We start from the raw sequence: 14506 nt of genomic DNA, 5'->3' as shown, positions 1-14506 counted from the left end.
TCAATAACTTGATTTAAAACATGAGTCTTGATACTCAAAAGAACCCAAGGCCGTAGAACCCGAGTATCCGAATGATCCCCTCCCCAAAATTATGGAAATTTTTTTAATTTTCCTATAAATAAATCATAACATCAAGAGATATCATCCGAACAATGTACTGTTTTCGGATCCTTGGACTAAATTTCTACAGCTCCGAAAGAACCAAATGATTATCATTAAAATATTTTATTTTAGTTTTAACCCCCGAAACAAAAAGGGGGAAGTTTGACCGCTATGTGTGACTGTCTGTCTATCTGTGGCACCGTAGTTCCTAAACGGGTGAACCAATTTTCTTTTTTTTTTTTTTGAAAAGTAATTTGATATAAAGTGTCTTTGAAAAAGGTCGCATTTGTTGGAGGTATTTTAAATTTAACTTGACTGAGACATGGATCCTGTGGGATTACAATATTTCTTATGCTTTATCTACATTGTACGACATGCCTAGGATTGTATATAACATTGTTATAAGAGTCTGTATGGGAATATTACTTTGAAGTAACATAATTATGATATAATTAACTTAAAATAGAGGAAAATGGGTGGTAAAGTATATAATATATTTATCTTATATCCCACTATATATGCGGGATTAAATAATTTTCTATTTAAAAATAGATTCATAAGTTTACATATTATGAGGATTCAATTTTTTCTTTACAATTTTGATTCCTGGATTCATTAAATTGAAATTTGTAAAAACAAAGGTCAATCTCGCTGTCTTTTTAATAATTTTACCCAAATATAAATTTTCTATACATTCTTTAATCGTTAATTTTTCTTAAAACCCAAAATCTGTTCAATTTAAACGGGTTATTTCACATTCTGTTAGATAAGTTAGAAATTACTTCGAAGCTTCTTTTTTTTAAGCTTAGGTCTCAAGATCCGCGAATTGAGTGTATGACATGCGTTTCTTTTTTTACATTTTGTTAAATAGACCTTTTTATATGGACGTCAATTTTAACGTGCGTTAAAATCGTCGCTCGCGTCACCTTAGTCTTATAAGTGATAGAGTTTCTTTTGGGAAAAGATTATGAGATTCTAATTATGCGAAAATACAACAGCCTAAAGTTTAAAATATGACTTTATCCAGTGCACAAATAATGAATTCCCAAAAGAGGCATAATTCATATTTCAAAGCTTTTTTTTTTTTTAAACAATTTAATCAGACACGCATTGATAGAAAATCGATCAAATAAAAATTTAATTTGAACATTTTTAATGTTCTTCTATATAGTATTACAGCATGTAACAGAATCTGTCGATCAAGATTTTTATGACCTAGGATTAAAAAAATTAACACCCAAAAAAAAATTTAAATTTTTTTGTATTCAGTCGGATATCCTGTAACATATGGTCTTATATTCTCACACCCATGCATTGTACAACGGAAATACGAATTACAGCATGATCTGGGAGTTTAAATCTTTATAATTTAACACACAAAATTCATGAATTTGAGCCTAGAAGAGAATGATGTCAAAATTTCGAGACAAAAAACAGTTATTTCAAAATATTTTAGCAAAAATTTGGAACAAACTCGTATTTTTACAAAACTTAAACATATGAGCCTAGAAAGTCGATTTCAAGGTAATTCTAAGCTTACAGATAGTAATTTCGAATGAATTCCAAACCCTAATACTTTTCGAGAAGGGAAAAACTTAAATTTACACAAAATTGATAAATATGAGTACACAATTTTCACCGATTACATCGAATGAATGAATTTTATGAAACGATGGATCGTTAATCTTGGAACTTCTTGTATATTTTCTAGCGAATATTAACCTTTTAAACAGCTTTTTACTATGTATATTTCTATGTCATAAAAATCGCACCAGTTAAAACATTCTACTCATCATATGTAGTATTATAGTAATAACGCTAAGAATGTTTTAATCGGTGTGATTTTAATGACATAGAGTATACAATGTTACTAGAAGACACCCATAAAAAATAGTTTTTTTTAACTTAATAAAACAACTATATATTTAAACGCAAAAAAACAACAATCATAGCCGCTTGAGTGAGAAAAAAATACAAGCTTTTATATTATAAACAAAACACAAACAATGAATTGTTCTACGTAGCTAAAACGTAGGAGCTAAAGCTTTAGTTTATGGTGTTTTGTATCATAAATATTACTTGAATTAAGTGTTTAATTCATGTACAACTTTCTCTATGTACAGGCAGGACTTTCTGTGGAAAATTTATCCAGCGAATTCGTTCGCATTTAGATTAGATTTGGTCTTAAGAGAGTACAGAGTATCTCTTTTGGTCTAATAAACCAAGATAAGATGCTGAGGAAGATTTTAAGGGTAAACCAGATTGGCCAAAATTCGAATGAAGAGTAAAAGAATCATGTAGTTGTTTTGTTCCTTAAGAACGTTTCCAAAAAAAATGAGTATATGAACATTTTTGAGACTTACTTTATAAATTTTGAGTGTGGATTCAATGAGAACTTTCGAAAATTAGACAAAAATGAAGAATAAAACTTTTCGATTTAAACCATAGTTTTTGAAATATTGATGCCAAAAGATTTATAGAAAATCACTTAGAGAAAAAATACCATTCATTTCATCACTTTAAATGCATTTTCTGGAAAAACGAGTACCACTTGTTATAATTTTCTTTATAGGAACATATTTGTCATGCTTTTAATTAAAGAATATTAGTTTTCCAAATTAATTAAAAGAAAATTAGCCTTGTTACATTAAAACGAATACCTTTAAAAACACTTCAATATCGAATTTACATGTTAGAAAAACGCAAACTTAAATCAGCTCTAATCTATAAATTTAACACCGTAAGAAGTATTAAAAAATTTACCTACTTATAAAGGGCATTATTGAGACTGCATATACACGATTGAAATATAATCCTAAGAAAACGTAATTCTTTCGGTATACCGTCTATACGGTATACCGTCTACACGGTATACCGTCTACACGGTATACCGTCTACACGGTATACCGTCTACACGGTATACCGTCTACACGGTATACCGTCTACGGTCTAGACCGTCCACGGTATACCGTATACGGTCTATTTAGACGCGGTATGAAATTATTTTTGCCATTTTATACCGTGGGGCCCTTATACCGTGCACGGTATACTTTTTCACATCCTTAAAAGTAAATTTACAGTATTCAATTTAACAAGAAATTGAATTTTTAAAGATTTTTATATCCTTTGATGTCAGGAGTTAACAAAAAAAACATCGAATACAATCAAATAAAAACGTATTAAGGGAAAACTATCCTTTCAAAGCACATTATTATTTCCTTTTGAAAAATATAAAGTTTTCTTTACGATACTTCACAAAATGAAACAATTTTGCGAAATGAAATGAAAAATGAACAATTCTCACGATGAATTTATCTTTTCAGTAAACAACCGCAACCGGTCAGTTAGATTAGAAATCGCGACACTGCAGGAAAATGCACAGACAGACAATTACGTCGAACATATTTAATTACTCGGTGTTTAAAAAATAAAAAGATGTATCCCCGTTAAAGTTTACGTACAAAGAAAAAACAACCCTTCCTTCTTAACACGGCGGATATATGAAAAAGTCGTAGTAAATATTGGCTTTTTAGTCAAGAAGGGCTTTTAAAAATGTTTTACCATTTACATAAAAAACTTTTATCAATATTCCTAAAGTTTTAAACTTTAAAATCATTAGAAAATTAAAAGCTGTGCATAAAAATGAAAAACTTGTTTTGGTAAAAACACTTTGATAGTTAATTTCTCCTAAACCGTGCAAAGAAACCGTGAAGTGAATTTTTCACAAAAGACGTCGTGTTTAAAAAGATGATTAACTGAATAAAATTTCAAAATTTTTGTATCATTCTCATTTTTTCGGTAACGAAATACCTTTAACTTTTGTAAGTTAAAACCTTGAGAATAAGAAAAATAGAAGAATAGAAATCAAACTTTTCTTTCTTAACTCACTATTTAACCGATCTTTAAACAATTAACACTGGAAAATGGAGAAAATTGATCTTTAAGTTTTCCTCAGTAAATTTATGTTATTAATCCGTAAACGATGAAAGAAAAATACAAAAATTTTCTTCTCAAAAACTCAAACAAATATATTTTCAATTTTATCAATAAATTTGAATATATATACAAGGTGTTTTATCAATTACCTCTATTAGTTAGTTAAATTTTCCTTATTTTATTCTCTCAAAATAAATCTCAATTAATTTTAATCCCAGAATTTAATTTTCCTAAAAACTTTTCTTCCGGCACATACACAACACATACACTGTTAAAAATATTTTTACACTGTTAAAAAACTAAAATTTTCTTTCACAAAATTGTTTTCAATGTGTTGTTTTCACTGTCAAAAATCACGGAACAAATTTTTTAATAAAAAAAATTAAATAAACGTGTTTTACATAGAAAATATCGAATTTACTAAGAGATTTATAAAAATAGAATTATTTTTTCTAAATAAACAAAATCGTTTAGAATTATTATGTTAATTAAAAATCACTGTAAAATAACAAGACATATTATTTTGAAAACAACAAACCGAACAACACTTGAAATGTGAAAAACAACATAGAAACATTCATAGATACGAGAAAATACGATCATATAGAAAATAGAAAACACATGGAACTTAGAATATGTGTGTGTGTTAGCTTATAGCTTAGTAATGTAGTTTTGTTAGTGTTTGTAACACGTAGCACGTATAACGTTCTGTGTATCTCTCATACTTTACGTTCTCTCAGTATTCTGTGTTGTGTAGTAAAATTTTCAGTCCCCACTTATTATGAGAGTACAACAGATATTTTCATATATTATTTATTCAGCCAATCCATATTGTAACATATTAATATAGTTTTTCATTGGAATTTTCTCTATTGAATTTTTTTTACTTCCATACAAAAGAAAAATCTAATTCATTTGAGGGTTTGAAAACTATAAGCCCCGAAATACGGTCTGAAATCTGCTCTAGAGATCAATCGAAGAAAACTATCTTTCTGAAAGTACACATTTAACCCTCAAAATGGACGTGATTTTATATTTTTTGGACCAGTTTAAGTATAGCTAAGTGTTATCGAAATTGGGAACAAAATATTTTCCCCGATTTTTAAAGGAAAATCACAAAAAAAAGTTACTGAATTTGAAAAATCTCTATTCTAAAAAGTTGAATTTGGAAAATTTTAAGAAGCGGTACTCAATTTTCCATAAAATACATTTACAGTGATGAAAATGAATGGCATTTGTATGCTATTTCTTCTAATAGCGATTTTCTATAAATCAATTGGCATTGATATTTCGAAAACTATGCGGTATATATAGATAAATTTTACTCATAATTTTCGTCTAATTTTCCCAAGGTCTAACAGAATTCAATCAGTAAATTTGAAACGGGTCTCTCTCAAACAATTTCTTCACTTAGCGAGGAATTTCCTTATTATGGGACACTTTTAGTTACTAAATATGGAGGTAAAATGATGCCCATAACAAATTTTTTTTAAAATCAGTTTTGAAACTATAATATTTAGTTATTGAATAAATGATTTCTTTATTTAAGGTTTTATCAATAGCGTTAATGAAGGTTAAACCCACTTTAAATTACTATAATTTAGTATATAACTAGAGAAGGTTTTACTATTTAGAAATTACTAACTGTGGATATTAGCATAGTAATTTGAAAAGTTTTAAATATCTACAATTATCGTTCGTATGTAATCAAGGTTGTCCTAAACTATTTTCCAGTCAATGACTTTTCAAATGAAAAACGAATTAATGAAAGCCACATCTTCTGCCCCCCACAAAGTTTCAGCACTTAAAATGAGCTTAAAACAAAAGGTTTCAAAGAAAAGTATTTTATTTTTAGAAAATTTAGTGAATTTTTTATTTATAATAATTAAGTAGAAGGATATTAATCATAGTAATTCACAACAATACTGTTTAAAGGTATGAATTAGCTGTCTAATAAACAAGTGGAAACAAACAATTGACTGAGTTAACTGTCGAAATACACTGTATAGAAATTATCGAATGTCAGTGCTTTAATACATTAAAAAAGTCATTAGAAAATTTTCGAAAGTATTTTCCAGACCTTTTTTTTTTCGTTTTGGAGAATCTTTCACAAAAGCATAAGTTGGAGCTATCTGCAAATTTCAACAGTCTATCTTTTATAGTTTTGGAGAAAATGGACATCAAAGTTTTGCCCTAATTTGCGCCCCCACGGGTAAACAGTGGTGTTTACGAAAAAAGCTTTCAAACAAAAGTTGTTTATTTTGTTATAAGAAACATTTTTTACACTTAAACTTTTATTCTATCTCTAACAAGATCTTGACCTATGTTGATCGTTTACGAACTGAGCGCACGCAATAAAAATTTCAGCTTGATATCTCTTTTCGAAAATGAGAAGATAACCGGAAAAAACAAATATAAGTTTTTTCGGAATTTAGTTTAAAACAAAATTCAATGAATTGTTCAGATTTCAGAAAAGATAGATTTTGTTTATTTAGAAAAAAAAAACTTTTTAATCAAACTAATTCAATTGTTCTGCCGTTCTTTTGAAAAGTTTCTAGTTCAATTAAAAATAAATTTATAATTAAATCATTAAAATGAAATAAGAGATTGAATAACTTCGTTAAAAAATATTAAATTTCAATGTCATTTTCGACATTGATTATTTATTTATTATTATAATGAAAATTATGTTAATAATTATTATATTAATATTATTTATTTTCTAAAAAATTTTCTATTTCTATATAGAAAATAATAAAGTCCCTATACGTAAATATTTTTTCAATAAGAATAAATGAATTCAGTGAGTGTGTTTTTAATGTCGAAACAACCTGTTGAATACTTGTAAACAAGTAGTCGAACTCAATTCCTAGAAATCGAATCGGTGGAGTATGAGTTGATTTTATTTCTATAAATTTATTTTATTTTTTATCATATTTATTATTGAAAAATTATTATTTGTTAAGAAAGGTTTTTTCCTTCAAAAATTCAATTTTCAATTTTATACTTCAAGAGATGTTAAAGAAAAATTTCGAACACCTCTTGACCTTGAAATAATGAAAGGGAGATAAAGAAAGATTTCGAATAATAGATGTTCGACAAGTTCTAGACCTTGAAATAATGAAAGTTCAAGATAAACCTTTTCTGAGGCACCACATGTTTTAAAAACTACAGTGATTTATTTTAGAGCTTTGATTCGAAATCATAATTTGAGTCCCTAAAATTTTTGACACAAAAAGTTGATTATTCTATAAATTGAAAATATTTGTTTATGTCGAATTTTAGTACAGAAGTTTATTGACATTAGCTGTATAAGTTGGTCACAAAAAAAGCCCTAATACTACTATAAAAGCACTATACACATATTTGTAAACAGGGCTTAGAAAAAAAGTGCAATGTCAAATAGCGACCATGAGTATAGCCTGCAGTAAGATCGTAAAAATTTTGAGTGCCTCATTTTCTCAGAGAAAGTTTTGAATCAGAGAAAATTTACGAATGTACTGCGTAGAGAACTTCATTGGCCGCTTGTAGCTGTCTGAAGATTGGGTTCAGCGTAGCCAAACTCATACTTTAGCTCAGAAATTTTTCTCATAATAGCAGAGGCCTTTTTTTCAACCTTAGAGCACTTGCAACCTGTATGGCTTTCGTTTTCCTGTGAAAGGTTCTAGCATGACATAACTGGCAAAATCGTTGGAATAAATGGAAAACGGATATTTCGATATATTAACACACTCTAATAAACATATAGGAAGGAATTTTTCATCCCTCGAGAAAAGGGAGGAAAATGATATCTGATTACGATCTTGAAGATTTCAGTCAGCTCTTCATTTACAGAATGCACTCATAGGATCTTACTACAAAAATGATGAAGTATTTTTGCCATGGGCATTGCCAACCCTGACTAATAAAATGTGATACATTTTATGTTTCACAACTATGCTTTTAATATCCAACAGGGCTTAACATGTTCGCCCTGCTGGATATTTCTCACTACAAGACCCATTTTTATTTTTCTTTTAATATAATTATTTAATATTGGTAATAAATGAAATATATATATATTTATTGATATATTATTTCCCATCGAATTATATTCAATAAATAATAAATTTCGCCTTCTTCAAAATAAAATCTGATTTTGAGTTTAATTTTTTCCTATAAAAGTCTCATTTTCTTTGGTGTGAAAATTAAAAAAAAAAATGAATCACTCAATAGAAAGAAATTTGATGCTATATAATTAAACGCTTTTCTTGTTCGATTCTTGATTAATTTTCTTCGTTTCAGTTAATTAATTTTCCATATCGAATATCAATATTTTTTATTACTATTCTTTCCGTTGTAAGAAGGTAGATTAAATTTTTCCATTATTTCTATTCATTTATAGTTACATCATCTTCTTGTAAGTGAAACTTATAGTAGAATAAAGTTTCTTAGAAAACAAATTGAAAAAAAAGAGGATTTAAAGTGAGATATTGGCTTAAAACTTTAAAGCACAAAGTAGATAAAATGCTTTCTCAAGCCAAATATATTTCGAGGGAAAAACAAAATTTGAAAAAAATGGTCAAATTAATCGTGACTCAAATAGCATATTCGTATGAGTAATAAAGCGCTTTTCATATATTTCGATCCTTCTAGATTTCAAGCAAATTTTCGAAAAAGCTTTAATACAGAACGAAAACTGCAAGCAGCTTTTTAAACTTTTCTCAGAATAAAAAATGTTTTAAAACTATTGATCGGTTTCGTGTGAATTTAATAACTTGTTTGACGCCAGACAGACATAAGTAAATTTAAAATAATTAAAAAAGATATTAGCTGTTGTTATAGGCATTCAATAAAAACCAACCAAGTAATTGAGATTAAATTTTTTATTTCACCCATTTTAGTTGTAGAAAGTTAGCTCCCTCTCTGCCTTGCAAAGTAGATTATAATTTGAGGAGAATCTTTTCAGAGGTAGAGCTTTACACGTTTCTAAAATGGAACTCGGCCGAACCAGTGTAATATTAAAATTTTGACAAGCTTTAAAGCAGAGTCTGTCAGTAAATCATTCGGTTTTATCCAAGAAAAGATAGCTGTTATCAGTAAATCAAGTCTTCTTCGCAGGAATTCCTCAACATATATTACTTACAGTCGAGGCATTTATATTTGCTTCTTAGCTGGTATAAAAAGTGAGATCCCCCAGAATAAATCGCGGAAGAAGTTTAAGTTGACTCTAGAAACAATTTTTCTAAAGAATGCTCAAAAAATCCAATAGTGAAAACGGGTCATAATCTCAGTGTAAATAGGAAGTTTTTCCAAAAAATTCTCATTTAGCGGGTGCTAAATTCACACAACTACGTGTTTAAAAGTAAAAACCACAAAAATATTATAAAATTTCTATGTGTTTCGATGTGACAAATTCAAGGTTACCGAAACATTTTTAACGTGCGTTTACGAATCATTTTACGATTTAGTTTTTTTCTAAAGTAAATAAATAAACATACAACACGATTTTAACGATTTTTATTTGTTAATGTTGTGCTGGGGTCGTAACACATGAATAACAAATTTTACACTTCATTTTATTCAATAAATTCAATAAATTATCTATCTAGCGTAGAAAATAATGAATTCGAAGGACTTGTTTCTCTCTGGTGGTGTAGGTACTTCGATATAGAATATAACTTTGATCAAATTTATTCCATTTAAATAAACATTTCTGATACAGCTGTGTAAAATTATGTATAAAACTATGATTTTTAGTAATTTTTTGATAGAAAGTTATTGTACTCGACCCCGAAAATTTGAAATGACTCAAAAAAGAGATACAGAAAATCAATAATGAAGAAGAGCGAATAGAAATTCGTGTACTATTAAAACAATAATTGGAGGACGGATGTATTTGCTCTCTGGTCTAGATCCTGTGAATTTAATAGCGTACATAATCAGAAAATTATATATCTAAGCTCGAACAATCATATCCGTGTCTGTTTACTTTGTAGAACAAAGTAAGCACCTTAGAAAAGGATAAGAACGTGTATTATTTGTAAAATTATTACTATTTGATTACAGATCGATTAGAGATATTTTTAGGAATTATTTCGACATTTTCTGTCATTGATTTTCATCTTAAAGTTATGTAAGTTATTCTACAATACATCTTGCCCTTTTCTTGCTTAAATACAACTTTCACTTTTCTTGGAGTAATGAAAAAACCTTGGAGTATGATAAGAATAAAATATGTTGAAATAAATTTTGAATAAACCAAGATTTGATCGTGTTTTAAAGCTTTGTTTATTTAAAACAATTTCGTTTCTTTTTCTAAATCCATAATAATTACTATTATTTACAATACAAAACGATTTGTGTGCAATCGAATGCAATTCTATATGACCCAGAAAGATAAATAAATAAAAATAGAATTCGACATTTAATATGCAGATATACATTATTGATACACTTTAACAGTCATTAACCTTTCTGGTTTTCTTTTTATTGGACTATTTTAAAGAATAAAAATTTTCGAAATCTGTATCAATATTGTATCTCGAAATTCGATTCGAAAGCGGGTCAGTAATCTTCGTTGTGCCAATAGAAAGTTATATTAAGAATCGTAAGGAAATATAAACAATTATCAAACAGTAGTTTGTGAAAGTTTCTTTCGACTTTCCCTCTTCTATCAGATGGTTGATTTTATTGTTTCCAAAGAGAAGGATCCGTATCTCACACCCATGAGATATGGCTCTCAATAACGGTATTTTAATCCCTTTAAAGAGTTTGTCAAATAACATGACATAACATTTTTTGGATAATATTTTTCCATGTAATTAAATTAATTAACGGTAAAAATATTCATAGATAAAATTGCAAATAAGTAAACCTACATAATTATTTTTTAAAACTATTTTTAAACACCAATCAAAAAACAGTTTATAAATAAAGTGCTGAATTCTTTTTTTTTTTTGTTGGTGTTTGAATAGAATGATAACAAATGCAATATAATGATAAATATGCGTACAATTTTAATTCAAGGTGATAATAATGATACCTAATTAGGTTCATCGATTTAATTACTCGTTAAATAGAATTTATTAATTTTAAAATTCATATCAAAATAAAAGCAGTTGTTATATTTTGTAAGAATCATTTGAAGTCACTAAATGGCAATGAAACTCTACTAAAAATTATTGTTATTAGTTCTCAAAGTTTGGTGATTTCTCAATTATTTTATAAATAGTTTAGTCAAAGATGTAAAAGATTAAGAAAAATGAAATAAACCGCTCAATTTTTGCTAAAAACTGAAGAAATGTGTTTATTTGACATCTGAGTTAGTTGCGTATGAAAACAATTAATAAATAGGCAATTCGTATTACGTCTATGTGAGTGTTTGTCAAGTAATTGCATATAACTATGATACATATATAAAATATATGACATACAAGTTGCCTATTTATTAACTTTTTAAACCAACTTTAACATGGACCGTTTCATTTATTATTAGACTTATGATTTACGAATGATATCTGACACCTAAGAAACACATTGAGGCTTTAATAGTGACCCAAGTAGTCATTAAAAATGGGTAATTTGATTTTTGAAAAGAAAGTCAATGGAATAAATTAGTTTAAAAACTTTTTCTTTCGTACTGACAGAAGAACAGAAAAAAATTGAATGGTTATTATCTAATAAATTTATGCACCCATATCTATTTGTAGCAAGGTCAAACACAAAAATGACCCTTTGCGTTATTTTACAAAAAAAAAATTACCAACCATAATAATATTATGTAGTTCAAGTTTATGCGGGTTTCATTGAAAAAAAATTCATATTATAAATGTATTTTATTTGTTTGTGTTTTACTGCCCTTGTGAATTGTTCAATAGTTTTTATATTTGAGGTCATATATTTGTTTTGGCCTTTAATTAAACACAAAACAATAAAATCGATTCTTATATAAAAGGATAAATTCAGAATTTGAGAGGTAATTAAATAAAAAGCTCAATTTTTGGTAAAACCTGGTGAAATATGTTTCCTAGGTGTCAAATATCATTCGTAAATCATAAGTTAATTGCACAAATGTTTCTATTTGTTAATAAACAAATACAATAAATGTTAATAAATAGGCAATAAAAAGTTAATAAATAGGCAACTTGTATGTCATATATTTTATATATGTGCCATATAGTTATGCAATTACTTGACAAACACTCACATAGACGTAATACAAATTGCCTATTTATTAATTGTTTTCATACGCAACTAACTCAATACTTATATAAAAGGATAAATTCAGAATTCGAGAGGTAATGAAATAAATCGTTCAATTTTTGGTAAAACCTGGTGAAATGTGTTTCTTAGGTGTCAAATATCATTCACAAATCATAAGTTAATTGCACAAATGTTTCTATTTGTTAATAAACATTAAATGAAACGATCCAGGTTAAAGTTGGTTCAAAAAGTTAATAAATAGGCAACTTGTATGTCATATATTTTATATATGTATACCATAGTTTATGCAATTACTTGACAAACACTCACATCGACGTAATACAAATTGCCTATTTATTAATTGTTTTCATACGCAACTAGCTCAGATGTCAAATAAACACATTTCTTCAGTTTATAGAAAAAATTGAGCGGTTTATTTCTTAATCTTTTACATCTTTGACTAAACTATTTATAAAATAATTGAGAAATTACCAAACTTTAAGAACTAAAAACAATAATTCTATCGAGATTTTCATTTTAGTTAAATCAATCCCCGCGCTTGCATATCTTGTCCACCCAATTTTTTTATCATAAAAGTAAAACTATCAGATATTTTTGTTTCGGTATTGCTCACAACTTCAAAAACAGAAAAATGTGTTTCTTAAGTTAAGTTTCTTTATAAGTTAATTGCACAAATGTTTCTATTTGTTAATAAACAATAAATGAAACGGTCCATGTTAAAGTTGGTTTAAAAAATTAATAAATAGGCAACTTGTATGTCATATATTTTATATATGGTACCATAGTTATGCAATTACTTGACAAACACTTACATAGACGTAATACAAATTGCCTAACGAATAAAAATAATCGAATAAAGTAAAAAAAAAAATGAAAATTGTACTCACATTCATCTGCATAATAATTTTATTGTACGCCCATAACCACCGTTGTTTTGCGGTCACTTCACGTCTGTCAGCACCTTTTTGTTCCTCGTCCTCTTCGAACGAGACACTTTTCGCTTTATCGGATTCAGTACGTTCAACACTACCAGTTGGACTCACTAATTGTTCACCATTTAATTCACGTAATAAATCACCATCACTCATTTGTTCTAATAATTGTTGTTGCTGTTTTTGCATGAGGGCAGAAACGGCACCAACAGGCACTGTTGGTGGTAACGGTTGATACATTATCGACGGGTCAATTGATGGTTTACGCGGCGGTGTTGCAACATATCCGCCGTTTGTTGCTTCCACACTGGGTTTACGTGACCCGGGCACATATAGATCGTTCGAAGCACGTCGTGTTGGCGACGAACTACGATTATACGGATCCACAATCACTGATGATCGTCTTGGTGGTGAAATCACTGATTGATTACTATCTTTCCTCGATGCAGGCTTATTATAATACGAATCCGTGTAACCATTCTCGGTGTGCTCATCGACAGCGGATGGTTCGTATTTATCGACATGAATCACGGATGCTGGTGAATCGTGACTCAATGTTTTACTTCCATATTCATCGATACCATTCGTCACTGGTAAAATATCATCAGTATAACTATCCATCGATTCTTGTTGGGGTAAATATCGATTATCTCCCCCATTCATTTGTTTTGCATATTGTTCGATCGATTGTTTCTCCGCTAAATAATCCAACTCACTTTGTTCGGGATTATACATGGAAGTCATATCGTTTTGCATCAAATAATCCTCATCTTGATCGATTGACGCCTGTTTTTCGATATTATTCTGATAATGTTGGTCAATGGATTCTTGTTTGGGTAAATAATTCGCCGCTTGAAATCCGGTATGTATTTTTTGGTTTGAATCAATTTGGTCCCGTAAATTTTGTGTTGGGGCAATTGTAGTCGTTGACGTGTAAGGTGGTATCGATGCCGTTGATACGATACTTATTGACGACGCTGGGGGTAATTGAGGTTGAATATCTGTTTGTGGGGAATACGTGTTCTCATCGATATAATCCGTTTGTTTACGATGTATTAGGGAAGATATCGAGGACATAGCGGTTTCAAAGGAATCTTTTAACTCATCATCGTGTGATTCTAAACTATCCGTGTTTTGTTGTTGGAACAACGGACTTTTATTTCGTGTTGTTAGGAAGTTTTTCTTTCGTTTTTGTTGAGGATCTTGATACATCGTGTAATCATCTTCAGTCGTACCTAGAAAAAATTTTTTATTTTATCAAAAATCATTCTTGGGCACATAAAAACTTATCCTAAACACAGAGTATTTCAGTTTTTCGCGATGAAAGATTA

General features: G+C 28.7%; 1 protein-coding gene across 1 annotated transcript in view; it reads right to left on the bottom strand.

The window, feature by feature from the left end:
* The window catches only part of LOC123300715 (protein unc-13 homolog B), a 367411-nt gene that overhangs the window by 288103 nt on the left and 64802 nt on the right, over nt 1–14506 (bottom strand). The window contains exon 14 of the mRNA XM_044883344.1: nt 13131–14410. Coding sequence (XP_044739279.1) covers nt 13131–14410 — 1280 coding nt within the window. The remainder of the gene's footprint in view (nt 1–13130; nt 14411–14506) is intronic.

Source organism: Chrysoperla carnea, chromosome 5, assembly GCF_905475395.1.
Source record: "Chrysoperla carnea chromosome 5, inChrCarn1.1, whole genome shotgun sequence".
Lineage (NCBI taxonomy): Eukaryota > Metazoa > Arthropoda > Insecta > Neuroptera > Chrysopidae > Chrysoperla > Chrysoperla carnea.
Note: the sequence above shows the minus strand (reverse complement) of the source record. Positions and strands in the feature narration are given on the sequence as shown.